Genomic DNA, 25,427 nt, shown 5'->3' on the forward strand with positions numbered 1-25,427 from the left:
CACCGCTTGGCTAGTTTTTGTGTTTTTGGTAGAGATGGGGTTTTTCCATGTTGCCCAGACTGATCTTGAACTCCAGAGCTCAAGCGATCTGCCCACCTCCACCTCCCAAAATTCTGGAATCACAGTTATGAGCCACTGCACCCAGCCTTGTAGTGCTCACTTTAAAAAGACCAAGAAAAATGGTTAGGCTAAAGTTTTCCTGTTGGTGTAGATCTTTGGAAAAGCTGAATAACCCAAATGCTGTATATTCTATAGGAGTTTTCTTACTAGAAAATACATATTTTTAAATTTCATCCATTTCGATTGTTGAGTGTTTGGGATTGAAGTGGCAAGCAGGAGTGTGGAGAAGCCTTGCTGGGAAGGAGCCAGGCTATGTGTAGCTATGCTGACAGGTTAATAATTTCCATGGTGGGCCCAGGAAGGAGGGAGGAAGCTTCATCATAAGTTACACGTCGTCTGTTCTGGTTTTAGTAGTGCTAAAATCCTGTAATGTATTTTTTAGTATATTTTATTCGTAGGTTATGTAAATATTCCTTTTCATCTCTGAATGCTAATTTATTTGCACAGAAACAGCAGCAGGGAAGCCCTGCTGAAAATAAGGCATTAATTTTTATAACTCTCTTGGTAAATGTACCTTTGCGTTGTTTGGCCTCTGGCATTGTTTTGACCTGGCTTTACACAGCCCTTTATCTGGGCCTCCTGCCACCCCCCACCCACCCTACATGCTCCCTAGCCCCCGTTCCTCGCTGGCAAGACCCCTCCTCAGCCACCTCCTTTAAAGCCCTTACTCTGTCGCATCGTCTGATTAGCTTCTGTAATTGCTCTCACTGCCACCCGGAATTGCTTTGCGTGTTAATGGCTCTGTCTCCTCCTAAAACAATGCTTCTGAGAGAAGGAGAACATCTTGTTCCTGGCTTTTCACCACTATGTCCACCTAGAACAGCACCCATGGTAATCACTGCTTATTCAATATGTGTGGATAAAATAGAAACATACCAGCTACCTAGCTTCAATCTGGTAGCTGGTCATTGGTTTTACCCACCCGGAGAATGCAGAATTTTAGAATTGGCTCTGATGACTTTAAGCAGAAAAAACTGGGTAGGCTACTAGGAGAAAATTCTTCCCCCAAACCATGGTAGAGGTTTAGAAAAAGTGTAATTAAGACATGAAAGGGGATAAGCATTGGCTTTTTGCAAAATAAAGTTTAATTTATAAATTTAAAAGTTTAATGATTGCCTGTTAAAGTATTGGCTTTTGGTTCTTTTAGCTGGGTCAGTAAACCTAGACTAAATGAGGTTTTTTATTTAAAAAAAAAAACTATACTTTCTATACTTTGAAAACTTAGTAAGATTGAATTTATTTGGAAATGGCAGTGAAACTTGAACTCTGTAAGCACCTTTTAGGTGGCAGATGCCGTGCTACCTGGTCAATGGCTGTGTCAGGTACTGTGCTGAGCAAGACCGAGAGGGAGCTTACAGTTTAGAGAATATAGACATGTCCACAAGCAACAATAGTACAGCAGCCATAAAATGATAGGGGAAGGGTAGTGTTATAAGGCGGTCCATGGGAGGGATGGATACCTAACAGATTTTGCACGTCATAGAATGCTTCCCACTAGTGAAATCTAAGCTGAGACCTGAAAGGTGAGTAGGATTTGGTCAGGCGAAGAAAGAGGGAAGGTTGTGACATGTTTATGGAATTGAAAATAGTTCAGGCCGGGTGTGGTAGCCCATGCCTGTAATCCCAGTACTTTGAGAGACTGGGGCAGTAGGATCACTTGAGCCCAGAAGTTTGAGGCTGCAGTAAGCTGTGATGCACCACTGCACTCCAGCCTGTGTGACAGTGAGACCTTGTCTCAAGAAAAGAAAAGAAAATAGTTCAATAAATCTGGAATTTATAATTGAAGGTAAGAATTGTAAGTGATAAGGCCATGGAGGTGTTCAGGGTCAGGTGATCATATACTTTTTTTTTTGGTCCAAACTGGAATACTTTCAAGAAAAAAGAGGGTACCCTTCATTACACTGAGATAACAGGCATAAACTGGGGCTGGCCTGGATAGATGAGGATACATGGTCAACCTCTTTATAAGCCATGTATACTAACATTGGGGTTTATTTAGTGAACAGATAGATGTTGAGCATCTACTGTGTTCCAGGCATGGTGCTTGGACTTTGTTGCAAGAGCTGTGGGAAGCACTGGAAGGTTTGAGTCAAGAGCGGCAATGCTTAGTGTGCATATTCGAAAGATCTTGCAGCTGCAGGCGGAAGAGGAATTGGAGCAAGGCTCAGGAGGTGTGGGAAGCCTGGAGGAGGCTTTTGAAGTGAATGAAAATAGTTAAAGATGACTTGGACTATGGAACTCACACATGGGATGGAGAGAAGTGAGTAGATTGTAGCAATATTTAGAAAGTAGATTTCAGGCCTTTCTTAGAGGTGGAAAGGAATGAGAGGAGGAGTCAGGAGTACCTTTCAGTTTCTTTTGGGCGAGTGGATAGGAGAGGTTCCATCTAGAAGGCTGGGGAATGCTGGAGAGAAGGCAGGTTTTGTGTGGAATGCTGTTGAGGCCTTGCTTGATGTGGTGTGTGTGCCCTTGGAACTGCGTGCAGGAATCTGATAGGCGACAGGTTTACAAGTCTGAACCTCAGGAGGAAAGATGTAAGAAATGGACTTGGGATTCATCAGTAGAAAGATGGCGGGTGACATTGTCAGAGTGGATGTCACCCAGGGAGAATGTCTAGAGTAAGAAGAGTGCAGAACCTTGGGGAACACAGACATTTAGAGTGTGGTCTGGCTAACGCCTGGGCAAGGAGAAAAGGTGGAAAGGAGGGAAGAAAACCAGAGGAGGGCAGGTGTGGAGAGGCCAGGGGAGGAGAGGAGAGTGTTTCAAGAAGGAAGAGTAGACAGCAGTGTCGGATGCAGCCAGGCAGTCAGGTGGGATGAGGGCCTAGCATGGTGATTGGATTTAGCAGTAAGAAGGCTGCCGGTATCCTTGGTCAGAGCCGTTTCAGTGGTGTCAGTGTGGGCAAGGCTTGACTAGTGCAGGGTTAAGAGTGAGTAGCAGATGAAGTGGACACAGGGCACGTGGAAAACTTCTCTGAAATTTGAATTTCTTGATGTTAAGGTATTACTCAAAGGAATATGTGGGGTTGAGGGAGAGTTTCTTTTTCCTTTTTAAGATGTGACAGACAAGTGGGTTAAACACGAATGGGAAGGCTAGTATAGCGAAGTTGTAGTCAACGCGTGGATGGGAGGAGTAAGCAAGAGTCCCAGTGCAACTGGGTGTGCTCACATGCACATTATCTTTCGAGTTTGCTGGGGGAGTCTCTTCTCTTGGCTTCTCTTTTTTTTTCTACTTTCTGAAGTTGGGGTAAAGGTCATGGGCCTACATATAACCCCCAAGCGCTCCCTTAAGCAAATATTTGATAGTGGTTTTTCATTGTCAAGCTGGGTACATCTGATAATGCTTGGTAACTGTATTTAAAGTATTTTATTTTTCCCGAAGGCCTCCTGGCAGGTCACTTTTAAGAGGATATCTTCATTTCTTTGACTTTTCAGTGCATGGCACTGCTGGCTGCCAGGGGCTGGGCCTGTGCTTGGGTACACCAGCTATTAGCTGAATAAGGCTAACTCCATAGAAGGAAGGAGCATGCAGTTAGGGTACCATTCAGGTTTATTCCACAATTGTACATTTTTATTTATATGTATGGTCTTTTGAAAATAGTGATAAGGCTGGGTGCGGTGGCTCATGCCTGTAATCCCAGCACTTTGGGAGGCAGAGGCGGGTGGATCACTTGAGGCCAGGAGCTCAAGACCAACCTGGCCAACATGGTGAAACCCTGTTTCTACTAAAAATACAAAAAAATTAGCCGGGCATGGTGGCACATGCCTGTAATCCCAGCTACTCAGGAGGCTGAAGCAGGAGAATTGCCTGAACCTGGGAGGTGGAGGCTATAATGAGCCAAGATCGTGCCTCTGCACTCCAGCCTGGGTGACAGAGCAAGACTCTGTCTCAAAAAAAAAAAAAAAACCCTAAAATGAATAAATATAGATAAACCTCTAGAAAGTATACAAAATCTTAGTTAAAAAAGAATAAAAATATGGCCGGGCATGGTGGCTCACGCCTGTAATGCCAGCACTTTGGGAGGCCGAGGTGGGTGGATCACGAGGTCAGGAGATTGAGATCATCTTGGCTAACATGGTGAAACCCCGTCTCTACTAAAAAATACAAAAAATTAGCCAGGCGTGGTGGCAGCCACCTGTGTAGTCCCAGCTACTCAGGAGGCTGAGGCAGGAGAATGGTGTGAACCCGGGAGGCGGAGCTTGCAGTCAGCCGAGATTGCGCCACCGCACTCCAGCCTGGGTGACAGAGCGAGACTCTGTCTCAAAAAAAAAAAAAAAAAGAAAGAATAAAAATTGTGGTAAAAATACATGACATAAAATTTACCATTTTAAGTAAATGATTCAGAGACATTAGATACATTCGCAATGATATGTAACCGTTGCCACTATTTCTAGAACTTTTTCACCATCCCAAATAGAAACTCTGTATTGCATTAAACAATAACTCCCCATTTCCCCCTCCCTATATCCTCTGGTAACCCCCATTCTACTTTCTGGCTTCGTTTGCCTGTTCTAGGTATCTCACATAGTGGAATCATGGATTTGTCATTTTTTTCTTTTTGAGATGGAGCCTCGTTCTGTCACCCAGGCTGGAGTGCAATGGTGCCATCTTGGCTCACTGCACCCTCTACCTCCCGGGTTCAAGCAATTTTCCTGCCTCAGCCTCCCAAGTAGCTGGGATTACAGGTGTTTGCTACCATGCCCAGTTGATTTTTTCTATTTTTAGTAGAGATGGGGTTTCACCATGTTGGCCAGGCTGGTCTCAAACTTCTGACCTCAAGTGATTCAACTGCCTCTGCCTCCCAAAGTGCTGGGATTTACAGGCATGAGCCACCGTGCCCAGCCTATTTGTCCTTTTGTGTCTGGCTTATTTCAGTTAGCATAATGTTTTCAAGGTTCATCTGTAATGTAGCATGTATCCGAATTTCATTTCTTTTTATGGCTGAATAATATTCCTTTGTATTTTGTTTGTTCATCTATTGATGGACATTTGGGTTGCTGCCTCCTTTTGGCTATTGTGAGTGGTGTTGCTGTGAACTTTGGTGTACAAGTATCCGAGTCCCTGCTTTCAGTTCTTTCGAGTGGAATTTGCTGGATCATATAGTAATTCCGTGTTTAACTTTTGGAGGAACTGCCAAACTGTTTTCTACCATGGCTGTACCATTTTATATTCCCACCAGCCATTGATTTAGTTTGACTTCTGTTGTTTAAAGAAGTATATCTGAATTTTACACATACTCCAAAACTATAATTATTTGAAGTAATTGGAGTAGAAATTAATTTGAAATAATGAAATGTCTGATTACTGGACATCAAAAGCTGCTTTACATTAGGCCATGGTTCTCAGAATTCACAATCCTCCTTTCCATTTTTTCCTCCCTCCGTCCCTCCCTCTCCCTTCCATGATCGCTCTCAGGTTCACAATAAGCATGTGTATCTTAGGGCATTTGAAATTCAGATACTACAGCACCTCGCACATAAGAACTCTGTAACAGTAGACTTCTATTTCCCTTTCCTGTCCTATGTGCTATTTGTTTGTTTGTTTTTTTAAGACAGAGTCTTGCTTTGTCACCCAGGCAGGAGTGCAGTGGTGTAATCACAGGTCACTGCAGCCTCAACCTCCTGGGCTCAAGTGATCCTCCCACCTCTACCTCCCAAGTAGCTAGGACTACAGGGGCAGACCACCGTGCCCAGCTAATTTTTGTATTTTTTGTAGAGACGGGTTCTTTCCACTTTGCGCCAGCTGGTCTTAAATTCCTGTTTATGTGATCTGCCCACCTCGGCCTCCAAAATGCTGAGGTTACAGGCATGAGCCACTGTGCCTGGCCTTTGTATTTTTGTCATACATTTTATTCCCCAGTATTATAGACTCCAAAATATGTTGTTGTTATTCTTGTTTTAAAAGTCAGTTATCTTCTTAGTTTTCTTTCAGAAAAATTAAACGGTGAGTTTTTGTTTTTGTTTTTGTTTTTTTGCATAGTCCTTGTATTTACCATTCCTGGTGCTCTTCCTTCTTTTGTGTGGATTCAGTTTTCCATCTAGTATCATTTTCGTTCTGGTAAAAGCACGTTTGACATTTCCTGTAGTATTGCTTTGCTGGTGAGACATTCTTCCTCAGCTTTTGTCTGAAATGCCTTTATTACGCCATCATTTTTGAAAGATGTTTTTGCTGGATATAGAATTCTAGGTTGATAGTTTTTGTTATTTTTCAGCACTTTTAAGATGGAATTTGGCTTGTATCATATTGTTCTTGAGAATTCTGCAGTTATTCTTTGCTCCAATGTATGTAATAATATATCTGTTTTTCTCCTTTCTCTGATTTTAAGGTTTTTCTCTTTGTTGCTGATGTTCTGAAACTTGACTCTTTTTGTGGTTTTCTTTGTTTTGTTTTGTTTTTTTTCTGTGGAATTTATTCAGCTTCTAGGATCTGTGGGTTATAGTTTTCACAAATTGGACATTTTTGACATTACTTCTTCAGACACACTTTCTATCTTCCCCTCCATCATTCTGGGATTTGAATTATATGTATGCAGTAACTGTTGTTACTGTTTCACAGGTGACTAGTGGGTAGGGGAATGTCTGGTTCCCTTACTGTCTGGCGAAGTAGCAGAACCACCTTTTGTAGGAATCAGTTATCAGGCCCTTTACTTTGCCTTGAACTCTAGGCTAGTTCCAGAACCTTTGGTGGACTGGAAATAGGAAATAGTTATGCCACAATTCTTAGTACATGCGAATGTACATGTAATGTTAAAAAAAAAAAAAAAAAAGAAAGGAAAGGTCATGGTAGCCTGCATTTACTGGGCCCTACGTGCCAGTCCCTGTTCTATGGGCTTTATTTTTATTACTCATTTCTCATTTGTGTCACAAGGCTCAGGCAGTTCGAGACCGAGACTTTAAGGAATTGGTCCAAGTTTTCAAGACTGGTAAAACAGTGGCGTGGGGATTTGAACCTGTGTGCCTGGCTTCAAAGCCAGCTTATCACTGGTGTGTTGCCAGTAATTACATTTCCTCCCCCCTTGGGGAGGAAGTGAGACCTTGTAAGTACACACACTGGTGAGGGTGTGGGACATAGGCATTCTTAACTGGGAGTGAGTTTCTGCTAGTTGTCTCTGGGTTTGGTATTTGCTACTGTTTGATTTTAAACTTTTCTGTATTTGTATTCCTGTCTCCCCACCCCCAATGAGCATATAGTTCTACAATTGGGAAAAGCAATAAAGCTATTTTAATTTGGGGCTGGTGGTGAGGTTACTTTCTTAGCCACAGCAAAGTAAGTTTTAATGTGCCTTACCCTAGGTGTTAAATAGTGGGTTAGTAACCTTGCAGCTATGATAAAGAACAAAGTAGCTATGCTGATGTGAAGTGTCCTAAGAGAAAATATGAATAAATAAAAGTCCTAAATAAATGAAATGTAGAAAAGCACATAAGAAATGTTAAGAACATGTAAGCATATACTGTGGTTCTAATTGCTTCCGTGCATGTATGTGCTTTGACTAGTTGTGTACATGCAAACACATATGGCAGATGTATAACATTTTGAGGGATATTTTAAAAACAATGAGCACTAGTGCCCTTTGGCACTTTTAGAAACTTTTCCTTTTTAACTTATGTTGTTTTTGTTGTTGTATTAATAAAAGTGTAGGTATGTATTTATATACACTGAAATTATTCTCAGAATGAGAAGTTTAAGAATATTGTTTACCCCCTTTTATGTGGCCTTTAATACAGATTCTGTTTGCCATCTAATCAGCTTTTTCGTTACACTTTGGAGTATTTTGTGCTTTGTTATAATCAGGGAAGCATTCTTTCATAAATTTTGGTGTTTGCAACATGACTCTGAGCATCCTAGGTAGAGACAATCCAAGACAGTGCTTTAAATTTTTAATTTTTTTTGACTAGATAATAGGTTGATGTTAAAACAAAAAACCCACCACACTAAAAAAGTGCAAAAACACCCCACTGAAAATTCCTCTCCTACCTCTCCTCTCCCTAATCATCTTCTCTCCTCAGGGGCAGTGTTACCAATGTCTTTTACATTCTTACTGAGATTTCCTGTGCATACACAAGCAAATGCATGTACTGCGTCGCCGTGCCCTCTTTCCTACACAGATCGTGTGCCTGCTTTATTTTGTCGTTTAGAATACATTAGAGATCATTCCACACCAGAGAAGTAAGCAAGTCTTGTTCTTTTGGCTGTAGTACTCCATTTCGTAGAGATCCCATACTTGATGAACTAGTCCCACCTTTTAGGTTGTGTTTGGTCTTTTGCTATTCCAGGTGGCACTGCAGTGAATAGCCATGTATATATGTCAGTTTGCAAAAGTGTATTTCTAGAGGATAAGTTCCTAGAATTTCTCATTAAGATACATGTGTGTTTGTAATCCTGATAGGCATTACCAAATTGCCTCTCCTGTTAGCGCAATGTAAGGATACCTGTTTCCCTAAACCTTATGCCCTTACCAACATGGTGTTAGCAGAGTTTTGCTTTTGTTTTTTTGCCAGATTGATAGGTGAAAAATAACTGTTTCATTTTATATTCTTTTCTGAGTAAGGTTTTACATTTTAAAAACCATTTTTTTCTTACTGATTCGTACTCTTTACATAGAGTAGCAGAACCAATCTTTAGTCTGTATTACAAATTGCAAACATTTTCCCCAGATTGTCATTGATATTTTTGTTGTTGTTTTGAGATGGAGTTTTGCTCTTGTTGCCCAGGCTGGAATGCAGTGGCTCAGTCTCGGCTCACTGAAGCCTCCACCTCCCAGGTTCAAGTGATTCTCCTGCCTCAGCCTCCCCAGTAGCTGGGATTACAGGCACCCACCACCATACCCAGATAATTTTTTTTTTTTTTTTTTGGTATTTTTAGTAGAGACAGGGTTTCACCATGTTGGCCAGGCTGGTCTTGACCTCCTGACCTCAGGTGATCCACCCGCCTCAGCCTCCCAAAGTGCTGGGATTACAGGCATGAGCTACCATGCCCGGCCTGTTACTGATTTTTATCTTGCTTGTGTATAGGCTGTTGCCAGGTACGTATGTTTTATTTTGGGTGAAGAGACATTTCTCCCATTCTCCCTGTAAAGGACTTGTCGATTTTATTTCATAAAGTCCTCCTCTACTGCAAGAGTATTTTTAGAAAATCTCCTAAGATTTTATTTTCTTTGATGTTTTTTATGGTTTTTTAAAAAGACCTTTTATTGTGGATCATGCCAAACACATTCAAAAGTAGAAGAGTATAATAAAGCTGTTTGTAACCCCTGTCCACCTTTGGCAACCGACCAGCTCATATCCTTTTTATTTCATCAAGACCCCATCAGTGTCTCTTGTTCCTGCATTATTTTTGAAGAAATGGCAGGTATTTTAACACTTCATTTATAAGTATTTTCGTGTATACCTCTAAAGATGGGGAGGAAAGAGGAAAGTCTTTTAAAAATATAATCAGTACTACTTCGATGCCTAAAAAATGAATACTTTTAAATATCACAGTCCTTTAAGAATTCAGATTTCATAATCATTTCTGCAGTTGGATTCAAAATCCTAATAAAGTCTACATATTGCTATTATGATCAATCTTCTCTTCATTTATAGGTTCCATTACCTCACCCCTAACCCTTATCCCCTACTTGTTTTTGTCTTTGGGACTTATTTGTTAGAATGGATTTCGTAGTACCTGGTTCTTACCTTACCCTCATTACATAGTTTAATATATCCTTTTGTATTTCTTGTAAATTGTTACTAGGGTTTAGAGGATGAATAAGATTCACATTCTTTTTTTTTCCAAGTATATTTCATAACTGGGATTGTGTTCCATCAGAAGGCAAGTAATGTCTGGTTGTCTTTGTGATGCACTATGCTTAGATGAATTAAATCTTTAGGGATTGAAAAAAATGATCTCATTCTATTATTCCTTCATTTACCAACTGAAATACTTGTATAAAGAGAAACTTTTATCTAGTACTTGGTTACTTAATAGTACAGTTTTTAAAGGATAAATGGTTGATTTTTTTTTTTTTGCCTTTATTTACCAGTTGTCAAAATGAATTCGTTTCCTACTATTCTATAATGATAACCAATTAGTTTTATAATTATGAACTCATGAGTTTAAGCAAATTCAGTGTTTCAGTCCATTGCGGTCATTATCCCTATTGATGCTTGTATTCCACATTTGGACAGCAAGCTCTTCTTCAGGTTGGTGCCTGTGTCTTTTTGATACAGGGATGCGCCACCACGTCCAGCTAATTTTTGTATGTTTAGTAGAGACGGGGTCTCTCCATGTTGGTCAGGCTAGTCTCAAACTCCTGTGCTCAGGTGATCTGCCTGCTTCGGCTTCCCAAAGTGCTGGGATTACAGGCGTGAGCCACCGCACCCGGCCATCATCCAGAGTCTTGATGGGAGGAGTGACAAAGTCATATTGCAAATTGGTATTGATATAGGGGTGGGAGGATTTACTGTGGCCATTGTTACACTCTACCTTGCTGTGTTAGTCTGTTCTCACACTGCTAGTAAAGACATACCCGAGACTGGATAATTTATAAAGAAAAGAGATTTAATGGACTCACAATTCCACATGGCTTGGGAGGCCTCACAATCATGGTGGAAGGCAAAGGAGAAGCAAAGGCACATCTTAGATGGTGGCAGGCAGGAGAGCTTGTGCAGGGTGACTCCCCTTTATAAAACCATCAGATCTCATGAGACGTATTCACTACCATGAGAACAGTATGGGGGAACCACCCCCATGATTCAGTTATCTCCACCTGGCCCTGCCCTTGACCCTTGTGGTTTATTACAGTTCAAGGTGAGATTTGGGTGGGGACACAGCCAAACCTTATCACATACTCTCCATTTTTTCCAATTTTCTGTGTCATTTGAGAAATTCTAAAGTTTTTTTCCAGATAGGTTTTACACATTTCTTAAGTTTATTCCTAAATATTTCATCTTTTGCCATTACTGTACATGATGTCTTTTTCCTCTCATTTTAATTTAGAGTTCTTGGACAGGTGATATACACACACACAGTTAAAATTAAATGATATGAAAAGAAACATAATGAGAAATGTCACTTCCACTTGTATTATCACTAATTTTCTTCTCTCATCTTTCTAGGTGACCAATTTAAAATTAATTTCTTGTTTTATCTAATGCTTCTTTATGGAAATACTGGCAAATATAAATATTCTACTCATGAAAAAGGGAGCATGCTATATGCCCTGTTCCACAGTCGACCTTTTTTGACCATGTATTCATTCCATGTCTGAGTATATAGATTGTTTTCCTTCTCTTGTTGCTATATAATATTCCATTTTTATGGCATAGCCTGGTTTAATCAGTTGCCTGTTAGTAGAAGCTATATTGGGGTAGCATTCCTTAGCATCTGATTTGCAGAAGTACAAAAGTGGAGTTATTTATTCTGTTTGTGAAGCTGTAGAAAAGTGTTACTTTTGTATATAATACTGGTAGAAGTTTAAATAGTACAACCCCAAATTGAGGCAGTGGGGATCTGGCAATGTCTACCAGATTAATTTGTCTTTCTTACTGTGTGAGATTGAGCATTTTGTCCTACATTTAAGGGCCATTGTATTCTTTAATGAACTGTTTGTTCCTCTGCCCATTTTTATATTAGGTTGCTGGTCTTTATCTTGAGTTCCAGAAACTCTTTATGTATTAGAAGATTAACATCTTGTGATCTGAATTGAAAATATTCTTTCCTTTATGACTTCTGCCTTATGTTAAGATTAGTGATTTTTACATAATAATTTTGTTCCAGGTCATGTTATAGGGGTCAGCAAATTTGGACCCATTAACAAAATCTAGCCTGTCATGTGCAGTTTGTAAATAAAGTTCCATTGGAACGCGGTCATATCCATTTGTTTATATATTGTCTGTGGTGGCTTTTGCACTGCAGCAGCACAGACAGACTGAATGGCCTGCAAACTCTAAAATATTTACTATCTGGTCCTGTGCAGAGAAAGGAAAAGCAACCCCTCGTTTAAAGCATTCAAATCAAAGTGTTTTGTATGATACAGCCATTTTGACATGGCCTTAAAAAAACAGCCTAGGCAAGAGTGAGATCGTGTCTCTTTAAAAAATAAAATATTAGCCAGGAGTGGTGGCATGTGCCTATAGTCCTATCAGGAGGCTGAGGCAGGAGGATCGCTTGAGCCCAGGAGTTCGAGACTGCAGTGAGCCATGATTGCACCACTGCCCTCTAGCCTGGGTGACAGAGTGAGATGTGGTCTCTCAAATACAATAAAATATCCAATTAAATTAAAGTTTTGTGTGTTTAATTATGAAGTAAGGCACAGAACAGGCAGTCACACGTGGGTTTCAGAAGTATCTGTTTTGGCATATTACTTGGTAATGGTGATGGTACGTGTGATATGGCTAGTTGATGCCACCACATCAAATCACTGTTAAGATATCTTTGTCTAATTGTTCTTGTGTACACCGCATATAGAAGCTTTGATCTGGGTGAGTGTGGGTAGAATGACTCTTAAAATCATCCTAATCTGTAGAAGTCTGGTTATAGTGTAGCCTCAGTTCATATTTCCTGTGGTCTGAGTACTTTCCAGAGCTGTTCTGCATGAGTGAACTAGAGAGAGGAAGTGTAGTTTGGAAGAGTATGGTACGATTTGATTTATGTATTTTAAGTATTTGGAACTCTGCTCCCCTAGAATTGTACAATTGCCTTTTGTTACACTCAGATTTAAGTTTAAGTATTTATTTGGAATTTATAATTCTACTCAGTGAATTTCTATTTACATTTCTGTTTGACTTGAAAATTTCCCCAACTGCTTGTCTAATTGACCATCAGTTTAACAAATTACTGTAAGTGCATTTATTTCAGAATAACAGATACAAACCTATTTTAGGAAAAAACATGTTTAAAGAACATATCAATTCACCAGTAGTTTATTCCTGAAAATTTTACATACAAAATATTTTAAAATTTTTATTCATTCTCAATTGCTGCTACCAATTCTTTTTAGAAATTTCTTCTGTTGGGAAAAGATATTTTACTAGAACAACTGTTAAAAGTTTCTTTCATCTTGACTATACTTTTGAATGGATTATTAAAGAAATTGCTTCTAAACATTTAAGGAAACTTCATTTCCTTCTTTGGAAATTTTAAGAGCAACATTCTGAGAACATAATAATTAATTGACCCACATCCCCTTGGAGCTTCTTACCACGTGCAGCTGAGTTGGCCCTGCCATAGTTTAACAATTTGAATAATGACACTGGTGAAACTGTAGAAAGTGTGCTCTTTCTACAGAAAGTGTGCGGCTTTCCGATGACTCCCAGCAGGAAAAGATAAGGGAGAACTGGGTGATGGCTTCAGAATTCAGAAAGCTCTTAGTAGATTGGAGCAATTGGTTGAATCTAATAGCTTGAAATTTCATGATGATAACTATTATATTCTGTATTTGGTTCAAATAACAATGGAGTAAGCACAAGGTTGAACAAAAGCTGTGGAAATCACTGATAAGCAGTAGTTCCCTGTATGGATGGGGGATATGTTCCGAGACCTCCAGGGATGCCTGCAACCAAAGATTGTAACAAACCTTATGTGTACTATGTTTTTTCTATACATGTCTATGACAAAGTTAATTTATAAATTAGGTACAGTAAGAGATGAACAAGAATAACTAATAGTAAAATAGAACAGTTATTGTAGTGTGCCAGCAACACCACTCTTACGCGTCAGGATCATGATAAGTAACATAAGGATGACTTGAAGATGAGCACTGCCATGCCTGATAGTCAGTCTGCTAATTGGGACGGCTACTACATGACTGTCGGGTGGGCGGTGTCTGCGGCGCAGAGATGCTGGGCAAAAGGGATGATTCACGTACATCCCGGGTGGGATAGTGTGAGATTGCATCATGCTACTCAGAACGGCATGGACTCTAAAACTCATAATTGTTTGTTTCTGGAATTTTCTATTTAATATTTTCCAACTGCATTTCATAGCAGTTAACTGAAACTGAGGAACGTAAAACCGTGGAGAAGGAGGGACGACTTGTATTGAAAAGCATTTATGCCTTCATCATTTAGATTAAGGACAAATACATCAACATATATTAATAGCATAATAACATTCAAGGTCTGTGAAAGTAAGTTCTGTTTCTTCTGATAAGTCAAGATAAGATTGAGGAAGGCATTAAATATTATAAAATTTTACAAGTCATGAATGTGCTTAAGTTAAACAAGCTTACCATTTAAAGAGGTAAACTAGTTATATATAGAAATATTACCTACTCTTTATGCAGAACTTCACTTCTCAAGGGTGTCAAGTCCTCCTTTCCCTCAAATTTCTGAAGATTTACATATTTTATTTAGTTGTACTTTTCTGTTTTAAAGATGGGGAGCAACACTGTTGAAGATTTACTGCTTTTTCCCCAAGATGTAATTGTGATTTATATGCAGTCAGAGAGGTAGATACTTAAGAATGGGGCCTTAGCTTTTGCATTCTAACCCTCATATGAACTTTTTTTTATTGCCAGAGTTTTGTGGATTTTTTTTCCTTCCTATTTAGAACTGTTTAATTCTCTGTTGTTGTTCATTTTAGGATCTAGGTTTTTTTTTGTTTGTTTTCATTTTTGCATAATAAATACAGGTAGTTCTTAGTTCTTATGGCCAGTTTTTTTTGGTTTTGTTTTGTTTTTGTTTTTTGTTGCTTTTTTTTTTTTTTTTTTTTTTTTTTTTTTTTTTTTTTTACCTAGAATGTTTCCTTAATAAATTCTTTGGTTTGGGGTTATTGGTTTGTATTAACTTGGACTCTCTAGGTTGCAAGTGACAAGATGTGGACTCACATTAGCACGAAAGAAGATACATTGGCTCCAGTAACAGAGAAGTCTTCCATGGTGGGGAATGAGTGCCAAGCTTGTCCTTCAAACAGGACACTGTTTCTCTTTGTCATTCTGTGCTACATTGACTTCATTTTTCAGACAGACTTTCTCCACACCTCAGCCAGTTAGCCATTGACAACAATACCAGAGAGAAGGAGCACTGTCCCCAGCTCCCATATCAAAGAGCTCTGAGAAAGAATTCTGATAATCCAGTTTCCAAAAGGAAGGGATGTGGGGCAGACAGAATAAGAGATATGTACAACATAGGTCAGTTAGAATGCATATTGTCATACTCCTCTCCTCTCAGAAAAGGAAGTATGTGTTAAGAATGGATTATGCACATTGTGGGCAGATGTGTGCTTGCACACTTGGTATTCTGGTGTCTGGAGCATTGAATGGAGAGCTTTGAATCCATTAATGTTTATTTTACTGCTAAGTAGATTAGTAGTTAATGGAACAGATATGTGAGATTGATGTCTAGTAGCCATTCATGTCATCTGTAACACTTTTTGAAATTTCTGTTGAAGAGATTAGTTGTGGTTGACAATATGTATTGAATATATAGTTTGGAGTTATCCACTGACCAGGACTAGGTGGAAATTTAGCTCTTGGAAATAGTTGAAGAATGAGTTCTTGAAGTATAGCTAACAGTGGAAAAGGCAGTGTAGGAAAATGGACCATTTCTTTCAAAGGCCACATGGAAAATAGACTGGCAATTGGGGTTGAGGCCAGCCTCTCTGTCTGTTTGGATACTGTTAGTGGTAAACAAGAGGGTGAGAAGGGGAAAGTGAGAAACCAGGTATAGGCAAAATGCAAGGATAGGAAAGAGAAAAGAGGGGTGCTGGGAGATGACACCCAAAGGCTTTCAGTTTCATTGAAGCTTTAGCATCTCTAGGCTGAATAGAATAGTCAGTATTTTTTTTTATTGACATGTTATACTCATTTGGAGATATGGTTATTAAATCCTTTTGTCCTCCAGAATTATTCTCAGTTCAGATTTGTAAGAAGCATCTGTTTAAATCTTAATTCAGTGTTTTAAATAAACTTACAAAGTTTATAAACATTTTTCTGTGAGTGTCCTTGTCTGTTTTGTGCTTACAACGGAGATCTAGGACTGGGTAACTTACAAAGAACAGAATTTATTCCTCATAATTGTGGAGGCAGGCCGTTCAAGATCTAGGTGCTGGCAGGGCAGGGCCTGGCTCTGCTTCCAAGACGGCGCCTTGAGTGCCCCCTCCTCCAGGGGAAGGGGGTGTTGTGTCCTCACACAACAGAAGGATGGGTGAGAGTAAACCCACTCCCACGAGCCCTTTTTGTAGCAGTGTTGATCCCCTCGTGAGGACAAAGCCTGCGTGACCTAAACACCCCCATTTGCCGCACCTCCCAACATCACTGCCTTGGGGGTTCAGTTTCAACACGAGTTTTGGAGGGTCCAAACCCTCTTAACCGTAGCAGTGAGTAAGTGCTTAGTAATATTTAAATGTTTTTTAAATAGGCCGTTTCCATTTCTTTCTTTCTCACTTGTTTCACATTCTGTTTCACTACATTCTAAGCTTAGTAAACAAGGGGCTTAGGTATTCTATGTTTGGAAACTAATTGGATTCAGCTGGATTTTTTAAAATTTCAGTAGGATTCTTGAGGACCAATACACAACAGCAGGTTCCTCGTGCCGAGTGTGGCTTTGCTGCTCCCGGGCTCCTCTCTGAGGAGTCGCTTGCTTCCAGTCCGTCCCTTGCCCGCGTTTCTCTCCTGTTTGTCCTCATGGCAGGAAGGATCGAGGTTGATGCAACATGTTTTTAAAAAACACCAGCCGGGCACTGTGGCTCACCCTTTAATCCCAGTATTTTGGGAGGCCAAGGTGGGCGGATCATGAGGTCAAGAGATCGAGACCATCCTGGCCAACGTGGTGAAACCCCGTCTCTACTAAAAATACAAAAATTAGCTGGGTGTGATGGTGTGTGCCTGTAATCCCAGCTCCTTGGGAGGCTGAGGCAGGAGAATTGCTTGAATCCAGGAGGCAGAGTTTGCAGTGAGCCGAGATTGGGCCACTGCACTTTCGCCTGGTGACAGAGTGAGACTGTGTCTCAAAAACAAAACAAAAACAAAAACTACCCCAGCCGGGCGTGGTGGCTCACGCCTGTAATGCCAGCACTTTGGGAGGCCAAGGTGGTTGGATCACCTGAGGTCAGGAGTTTGAGACCAGCCTGACCAACATGGTGAAACCCCATCTCTACTAAAAATACAAAAATTAGCTGGGTATGGTGGTGGGTGCCTGTAGTCCCAGCTACTTGGGAGGCTGAGGCAGGAGAATCACTTGAATCCAGGAGGCAGAGGTTTCAGTGAGCCCAAATGGCACCATTGCACTCCAGCCTGGGCAACAACAGCGAAACTCAGTCTCAGGAAAAACAAAAACAAACACTACATAACATGACAAGCAGAATTCTGTCCACCTTTGCAGCCGTGTCAGGAAAACACCTCAGCACGACTGCTTTGTCCTTCATGACGCCCTGAGGGAGCCGCCCTGCTGGCCTGGGCGCCCTGCCATGCTCTCCACTCGGGTCCCAGCCTCTGAGGGTGGAGGTGGAGGTGGGGAGCTGCTGGGATGTCTTGACTCACAGGCTCTCCCACCATTTGTTTCTTCCCATCAGTTTACTAGGAAACATTTTAGACATGGAGAAAGGTTGGAATTGAACGCCATAGACCCACCATCTAGATTCAGTGCCTGCTTTGTCGCATACTCATCCATCAATCCATCTTACTAGTTTTTAGTATTTCAAAATAGTATTTTGGCTTTTTTTTCTTAGTCTGTTATCACTAAATATGAACCTTTATTCTCATTAAACTAATTTCAGGCATCATTAAGCGAATACATAGAAAGGGCGATGGCCAACAAAAGGGCCTTTCAAGTTTCTGCCATACGGTAGGGTGTTCAATAAATATGTTAAATTAGTGCACTTGCATTAGTCCTGTTAGACTAGCCCTGTCGCTAAACTTGAATTTGCCTTTTAGGACAAACAATTGCTCTTAAACCATATGTTTCCTAGGCACATGTGATGCCCAGTTTATAGGATAGACTTCAGGAAGACAGGTCTGTGAAAGACAATCACTGAGAATTTGAACAGGGTTTAAAAATATGTATTATATATTATAAAGGTATATATAAAACATTTTAAACATGTACTTTGTTTTTACCACGGTGACTCTCTCTTGGGATGCACGCATAGCAGCGTTCCAAGGCATCAGTGTTTCTGGACCCTGTCTCAAGGATCCTCTTGAGGAAGAGCCTGCAAGAGCAGTCCCTCCTCACTCCAGCCAGAACAGCTTTGTCCTAGTCTGTCTTATATGAAATTAAGATTTCATTTAGGGCTGGGCACAGTGGCTCACACCTGTAACCCCAGTACTTTGAGAGGTTGAGGCAGGAACATCACTTGAGCCCAGGAGTTCCAGACCAGCCTATGCAACATGGCGAAACCTTATCTCTACAAAAAATAGCTGGGCACGGTGGCACGCGTCTGCAGTCCCAGCTACTGGGGAGGCTGAGGTGGGAGGATTGCTTGAGCCTGGTAGGTCAAGGCTGCAGTGAACCATGATGGCACCACTGCACTCCAGCCTGGGTGACAGAGTGAAACTCTGTCTGGAAAAATAAAGAAAAGCTTTTATTTTAAGGAAACATTTTAAAATCATGGCTGTTAGGTAACTTGACCGGCACACACTGCCCTAGGTAAGTGTTGGTATGGTGGAAGAGTACTCAGATCACATTTCGGAGTTAATGTGGTTAAAGATGCTGTATTATCATTCTTATTAGATAAGGAGCAGTGAACATTTTAATAGCAAGGGATTCTTCTGAAGATGTGTGAATCTTAGATGTGTGTGCGTGTGTGTGTGCCTCTCTCTTCAGTTTCTGAGAGTCATTGTTCCCCGAATGAACAGTTTGTGTATTTCCAGGCTTACCTCCTAAGAGGAAGAGCATAATCTGTTGTTGTTGTTGTTGTTAATGAAATAGGTGGGGGGTTTTTGTTTTTTGTTTTTTTGTTTTGTTTTTTGTTTTTTTAAGAGACAGCAGAGTCTCACTCTGTCGCACAGGCTGGAGTGCAGTGGCATGATCCCGGCTCACTGTAACTTTGACCTCCTGGGCTCAAGCAATCCTCCTGCCTCAGTCTTTTGAGTACCTGATGCTACAGGTGCTGGCTACGATGCCCAGCTAATTTTTCTTTAATTTTTTGGTAGAGATGGAATCTCACTTTATTGCCCAGGCTGGTCTCGAACCCCTGGCCTCAAGCAATCCTCTTGCTCTTTAGTCTCCCAAGTAGCTAGGATTGCAGGTGTGAGCTGTTGCACTCAACCAAAATAGGTATATTTTGAGTAACTTTTTTAGGGCTGATCTCTAAATGCAGTGTGGGCAGCTGCCAGAAACCTTCCCTGCCTCCAGAACAGAACAGGGCTCTCGCCCTTGGTGTTACTCTTCCTCACAGTAGAGCAGATGAGCCATTTTGGTAATGTCTTCCTTTCTTCCAAAACAGCCGCAGCCACTATCATGTTCGTACCAGCGTGCTTAGAAAGTGAACTGTACACCTTTTGTGTTTTTACTGCGCCATCTATGTTTGTAACATCCTCTTTTCCTCTCCACTCCTGATAGGCTCGGGTTATGTATGATTTTGCTGCTGAACCTGGAAATAATGAACTGACGGTTAATGAAGGAGAAATCATCACAATCACAAATCCGGTAAGAGAACTGTACATTCAAATCTGATTGTCCCATGTGGACTTATTTATTTTTTTGTAAGTTAATCATTCAAACCCACGTGATTTTTTTCTTGTTGCTTATGAAATATTGATGGTGAAGTAAGAAGCTATTATATAAATATAGGAAAATATTCCCTAAAGACAGCTATGTATGTAATTGAGTTTATTATGTCTGCTTATTTTGTATCTTCCTTGATATGTTTATCTTACCTTTTAGGTACTCCATAATTGTCCTGGAACGTAGTTCAGTGTGTTTACCCCTAGCACGATAATACTGTGTCTCTAGAATAAGTAGAAGATGATGGTGATTTTCCTAAATGTCTTAACTGATTGATCCTATCATCATTTTTCTAAGCTCTTTTCCTAAATCAGATTAGATTGCCAGAAAGCAATATACTTAGACCAGCTCCAGTGGAGTTAGCTCAGCTCCCAGTGGAGTTCCCTTTGCTGAATTACAAGATATTGCCTCAGCTTTTATTTGAACAAGAAGCAACTATATATAAAAAAAGCGTTTCTGCATCTTTACAAAACCCTGTTTGATCTTGTGTACATACATATACATACATGCATCTTCAAGGTACACTCATATGTATACATATGTACACATACATGCACACACTCTTCAGATGTGTGTGTGTCTCTGCTTATATAACTAGGTTTATTATGCCCTCCCTGATAAGCATCTGTGTGACCTCTTATCTCAGGTTCTTTCTCCTGGACATTGGGCACATTTTGTTGCATGAAATAAAATCTTCATAGACTGTTGGATTTCTGTTACGGTCTGTGTTGCCAGGAAGCTTAGAGGCAAACAATATTCATTTTTTGTCCAATCTTTGCCCAAGATTCTGTTATGGTTTTTTCCATTATTTCTGTGTGATATTTGTCTCATTACATTTAATTGTCTTTTTTACATGTAACTTTTTGTAACTGTTCTTAAAATATGTAGCAAAATTATGAGATGAACATCATTTGAAATAATGTTGCAACAAAAATTGTATTAATTAATAGTATTTCATTGCAGGTTCATATAGAGGGAGAAGGAGCAAAAGCAGATAGGGAGAATTCGTCTTTGTAAACTGAGTAAAACTTGAACCTGTCGTTACCCCTTTCTTCACCTGGCTGATTTCGTGACACTGCCCTTGCATCCCTGTCCTTGGTCCACGCCTCCGCCTCTGGACCCCACACTACAATGTGTCTCTTCTGTGTCCTCTCGCTCGTGACTGTCACTCACGTACTTAATGTATGTGCAGTCCTGGGAGACGTACCCTGGAGATACAAAGATAGGAAACCTGGCCCTTGCCCTATGCTCCCTGTTTTCCAGAGAGGTCTGCATGCCAGTGTTTCTTACTAAATGTTACCAGAAGGAAGCTTGTTGTGTCTGCACTGTAGAACATGTTGGATCCCACACCCCTCTCCCCAGCCTTGCTGGCTGTCCTCTTGTGTCCCTCCCGTCTCTGCCTTGCAAGTGTTGGGATTCCCACATCTTTCCATCTTCAGCCCATTTCCTTATATTGTGTGGTCTCAGATTTTTGTATTGCCATCTCTGTGCTGATGACTTTAAACCTGTATCTGCAGCTTCCCCATGTGGCTCCAGCCTCAGAGGGGGTCTTCGAGCTGTGTCCCAGACACCTCCACTTAGTTTTTTCACAAGCACTTCAAACTGACCACGTCAAGACTCAGCTCATCACCCATGCGACGCTCAGCCTACTCCTACTTCTCTTTATTTCTATTGTGGCGCCTTTCTATTCAGTGAACCAAGGCTAAGTCACTTAAAGCTATTGGTTTCTCTCCCTAAAGTTTTACTCCGTCCAGCCTCTCCTCTCCACCCAGCGCTTCCTGCCAGCGCCCTGAGCTGAGCTCGTATCCTCTTGCCTGGACCGTGCACCTTCTTCACTGGCCTCTCCCTCAAGCCCAGGGTCTGTCTTAAGTGTCCAGTGTGGCCGGGTCACTCCTCTCTGGCAGCATTCTGTCAGCTGCAGGTGTGTGAGACACCCCACCATGGGCCCCATCAGACCTCCCCAGCCTTTCCCTGTGCACGTGCACAGGCACACACACGCACCCATGTACGTACTCTCACACGCACTCTCTCACGTTCTTGTGCATACCCCCCCCACACACACTTGTACACACCCTTATGCGTGCAAACGCACACACATGCACACACACCCTTGCAGCCTCGTACACCTCTCTTGCTGTCATACACTTTTACATACTCTTTTACATATGCACTTTTACACACACATACATACCCTCTCACTCTCACCTGCTGTCACACACACCCACAGTTGCATGCTTTCACACATACCCGCATTCGCATGCTCTCACACATAGGCAGCTCTCACGTGCGAGCACACACACACCCTCTTCACTCTCACCTGCCCTCACACACCCACACTCATGCTGTCACACATACACATACGCACACGTGCGAGCACATACACCCCCTCACTCTCACCTACCCTCATGCACACCCACACTCATGCTCTCAACACGTACACATGCACTCACACGTGTGAGCACACCCCCATTCACCTGCTTTCATGCACACCCACACTCATGCTCTCACACAAGCACTCACACGTGCAAGCACACACACCCCCCTCAGACACTCACCTGCTCTCTCACATCCCCATGCTCACGCTCTCACATTTGCACTCACACGTGTGAGCATGCACACATGCCTTCTCTCTCACCTGTGCTCACACTCAACACTCTCTTGCTCTCACACAGATGCAGCACTCACCCCTGCGAGTGCATGCACTCCTCAGACACTCTCACCTGCTCTCACACACACGCACACTTTCATGCTGTCACACAGATGCAGCACTCACCTGTGCGAGCGCACACACCCCTCAGACACTCTCACCTGCTCACACTCTCCTCACACAGATGCAGCACTCACCCATGCAAGCACGCACATGCCCCTCAGACACGCTCACCTGCTCTCATGCACACGCACACTCGCATGCTCTCGCACAGAGCTCCTGTGGAAGGAGAGAGTGAGGACTATGGCAGTGCAAAGATCAAGGAAGGAGAATGAGGAACGGCAGAAGTGATAGTAGTTTCTGAATAGTGAGCATATTTAGAAAACATACTTTATATGTCTTGGATTAAAAAAAGAATGGGCCATGTGCAGTGGCTCACACCTGTAATCCCAGCACTTTTGGAGGCCGAGGCGGGTGTATCACTTTGAGCTCAGCAGTTCAAGACCAACCTGAGTAACATGGCAAAACCTCATCTCTACAAAAAATACAAAAATTTAGCTGGGTGTGGTAATGCGCACCTGTAATCCCATCTACTTGGGAGACTGAGGTGGGAGGGTCACTTGAGCCCAGGAGTTCGAGGCTGCAGTGAGCCAAGATTGCACCACTGCACATCAACTTGGGAGACAAAATGAGACACTGTCTCAAACAAAAAAAACAAAAAAACACTGATTAGTAAAATATTATGTAGTAATTTTGTATAATATGCTAGGTGTGCATGTTCTCACTCATAGGTAGGAACTGAACAGTGAGAACACTTGGACACAGGAAGGAGAACATCACACACTGGGGCCTGTCGTGGAGTGGGAGGATGGGGGAGGGAAAGCATTAGGAGATATACTTAATGTAAATGACGAGTTAATGGGTTCAGCACACCAACATGGCACATGTATACATATGTAACCTGCACATTGTGCACATGTACCCTAGAACTTAAAGTATAATAATAATTTAAAAAAATAAATGCTAGATGTGTATAAGTTAAATAGATTCATTTTTAATCATAGCAGAGATTAAAGATTCTTGAGTCTTACTAACCTTTTTTGTTTTTCTTTTTGCAGACAGGGTCTCACCCTGTCACCCAGGCTGGAGTGAGGTGGCATGATCTTGGCTCACTGTAACCTCTGCCTCCTGGGTTTAAGCAATTCTGATGCCGCAGCCTACCCAGTAGCTGGGATTACACGTGTGAGCCACCGTACCTGGCCTCATCTAATTTTTTTATTGAAGTATTTCAGTTTTCTTGGTAAAATAGTATTGTCCTCAAGTTGCTATTGTGGTCAGAAAGTGACAAAGTTGTGGCTTAAAGTGATTTTTTAAGAGAATGTGATTATTCAGATTCAGATAATTATTAACTAATAAGGGCATTATTTTAAAACTTTAAAAACTCTTAGTATGTTAAGATGAGAAAGTGGGACTTGCCACTTAACGTTGCTAATAATAATATTAATATTAACATTAATAGCTTAATATTTAGATAAAGTTTCTTCCAAGGATAGCAACTTTTATTCTGACTAAAAGTTACAATTTTTCCTTTGATCATAGAGTGAAATGGCAATCCTGGTATATAGAGTTCTACTTTATTACTTAGTGTATTAATATTATTTACCCAGGAGAACTAAGGAACCATGAATCAGTTCACTTTTTCTGCATAACAATGCTAAAACTTAGCGGTTTAACCCCATAACCGTTTGTTACTGCTCAGGAATCTACAAGTCAGCTGGATGGTTCTCCTGAGCTGCGCTGCATGTGTCTGCAGTCACTGGACCCTGCTGGGGACTGACTGGTCTAAGCTAGCCTCACTCATGAGTCTGGCAGTTCTCCAGGTTGGCTGGCTTTGGATGGGGCAACAGGGAAACTGGGTCTCTGTCAACATCTAGCAACCCACATTCATTCATATAGTGGCTTGGGTGCTGGAAGAGCCAGCTGAAGTGTGCAGAAGCCCTTGAGGCAAGTTCTGGATTCCCTGGAGGATTTCCACCTGATTGTGTTGACCAGTGAGGTGGCAGAGGGCAGATTCCAAGCCTGGGGTGCACATCCCACCGCTTCACATTCAGAGCTGCAAGCTGCTTTTATCATCTGCCACAGACCAGAACACAGACAAGATGCGGGTCATCTAATCATCAGCTGTTTTCAGTCTTTCATCACTTATTATTGAAGTTTGATTTTTCTTGTTTTTAGGTTACATCATTTTCTGACGTAAAGAGAAGGCTTAAGAATTTAAGATTTTGAACAATGTTCTCTGGGAATAAAAAGCTTAATGTTAATTACTTTTTTTGTGTATAACAATTCCTCCACTCAAAATTTCTCTAGGAAATCTCAACTGTAATCTTTTTCTTTTTGTTTTTTGGTTTTTGTTTTTGTTTTTGTTTTTGGTTTTTTTTGGTGACTTATTAGGATGTAGGTGGAGGATGGCTGGAAGGAAGAAACATCAAAGGAGAACGAGGGCTGGTTCCTACAGACTATGTTGAAGTAAGAGCTTCCTGTCATTCATTCATTAGAGCTCATTCTTTGTCAGCATCTTTTCATGAATTATCAACTTTCAGGAAGTCAGCAACTTTTTGTAAAATAAAATTTCCGTTGTAAATATAATAAATGTTAACTATGTAAAATATGGAAAGTACATTGAAATAGAACTAAGAAAAATATTACCTGTAGATCCAAGCTCCAAAGAATGACTATAAATATTTAGATTAAGTTTCTTCCAGGGATAGCAACTTTTAATTAGTCTGAATAGAAGTTAATGTTTTTCCTTTGCTAATATTGTCTATAATATAAATATGTATAAATATATTACAAATTGTATAAATTTAATAAGATGAAATTATGTATCAATATATCGATATTACATAAATTTTAAATATGTATTTAATAATATATATTTTTAATATATATGATACATATAACATATTTTTCCTTTGCTGATATTGCTGCTGTCTATAATATTGTTTATTGTACAATTA

The 25,427-nt window shown here is 40.9% G+C and overlaps 1 protein-coding gene across 2 annotated transcripts in view; it reads left to right on the top strand.

Annotated features, from left to right (window-relative positions):
- Positions 1–25,427, top strand: part of SNX9 (sorting nexin 9) — a 123,228-nt gene that overhangs the window by 24,625 nt on the left and 73,176 nt on the right. For both annotated transcript variants that reach the window (XM_028847289.2, XM_028847290.2), the window contains exons 2-3: positions 19,599–19,685; positions 24,862–24,936. In XM_028847289.2, the coding sequence (XP_028703122.2) occupies positions 19,599–19,685; positions 24,862–24,936 (162 nt within the window). The remainder of the gene's footprint in view (positions 1–19,598; positions 19,686–24,861; positions 24,937–25,427) is intronic.

The sequence above is a fragment of the Macaca mulatta genome, chromosome 4, assembly GCF_049350105.2.
Source record: "Macaca mulatta isolate MMU2019108-1 chromosome 4, T2T-MMU8v2.0, whole genome shotgun sequence".
NCBI classification, from domain to species: Eukaryota; Metazoa; Chordata; class Mammalia; order Primates; family Cercopithecidae; genus Macaca; species Macaca mulatta.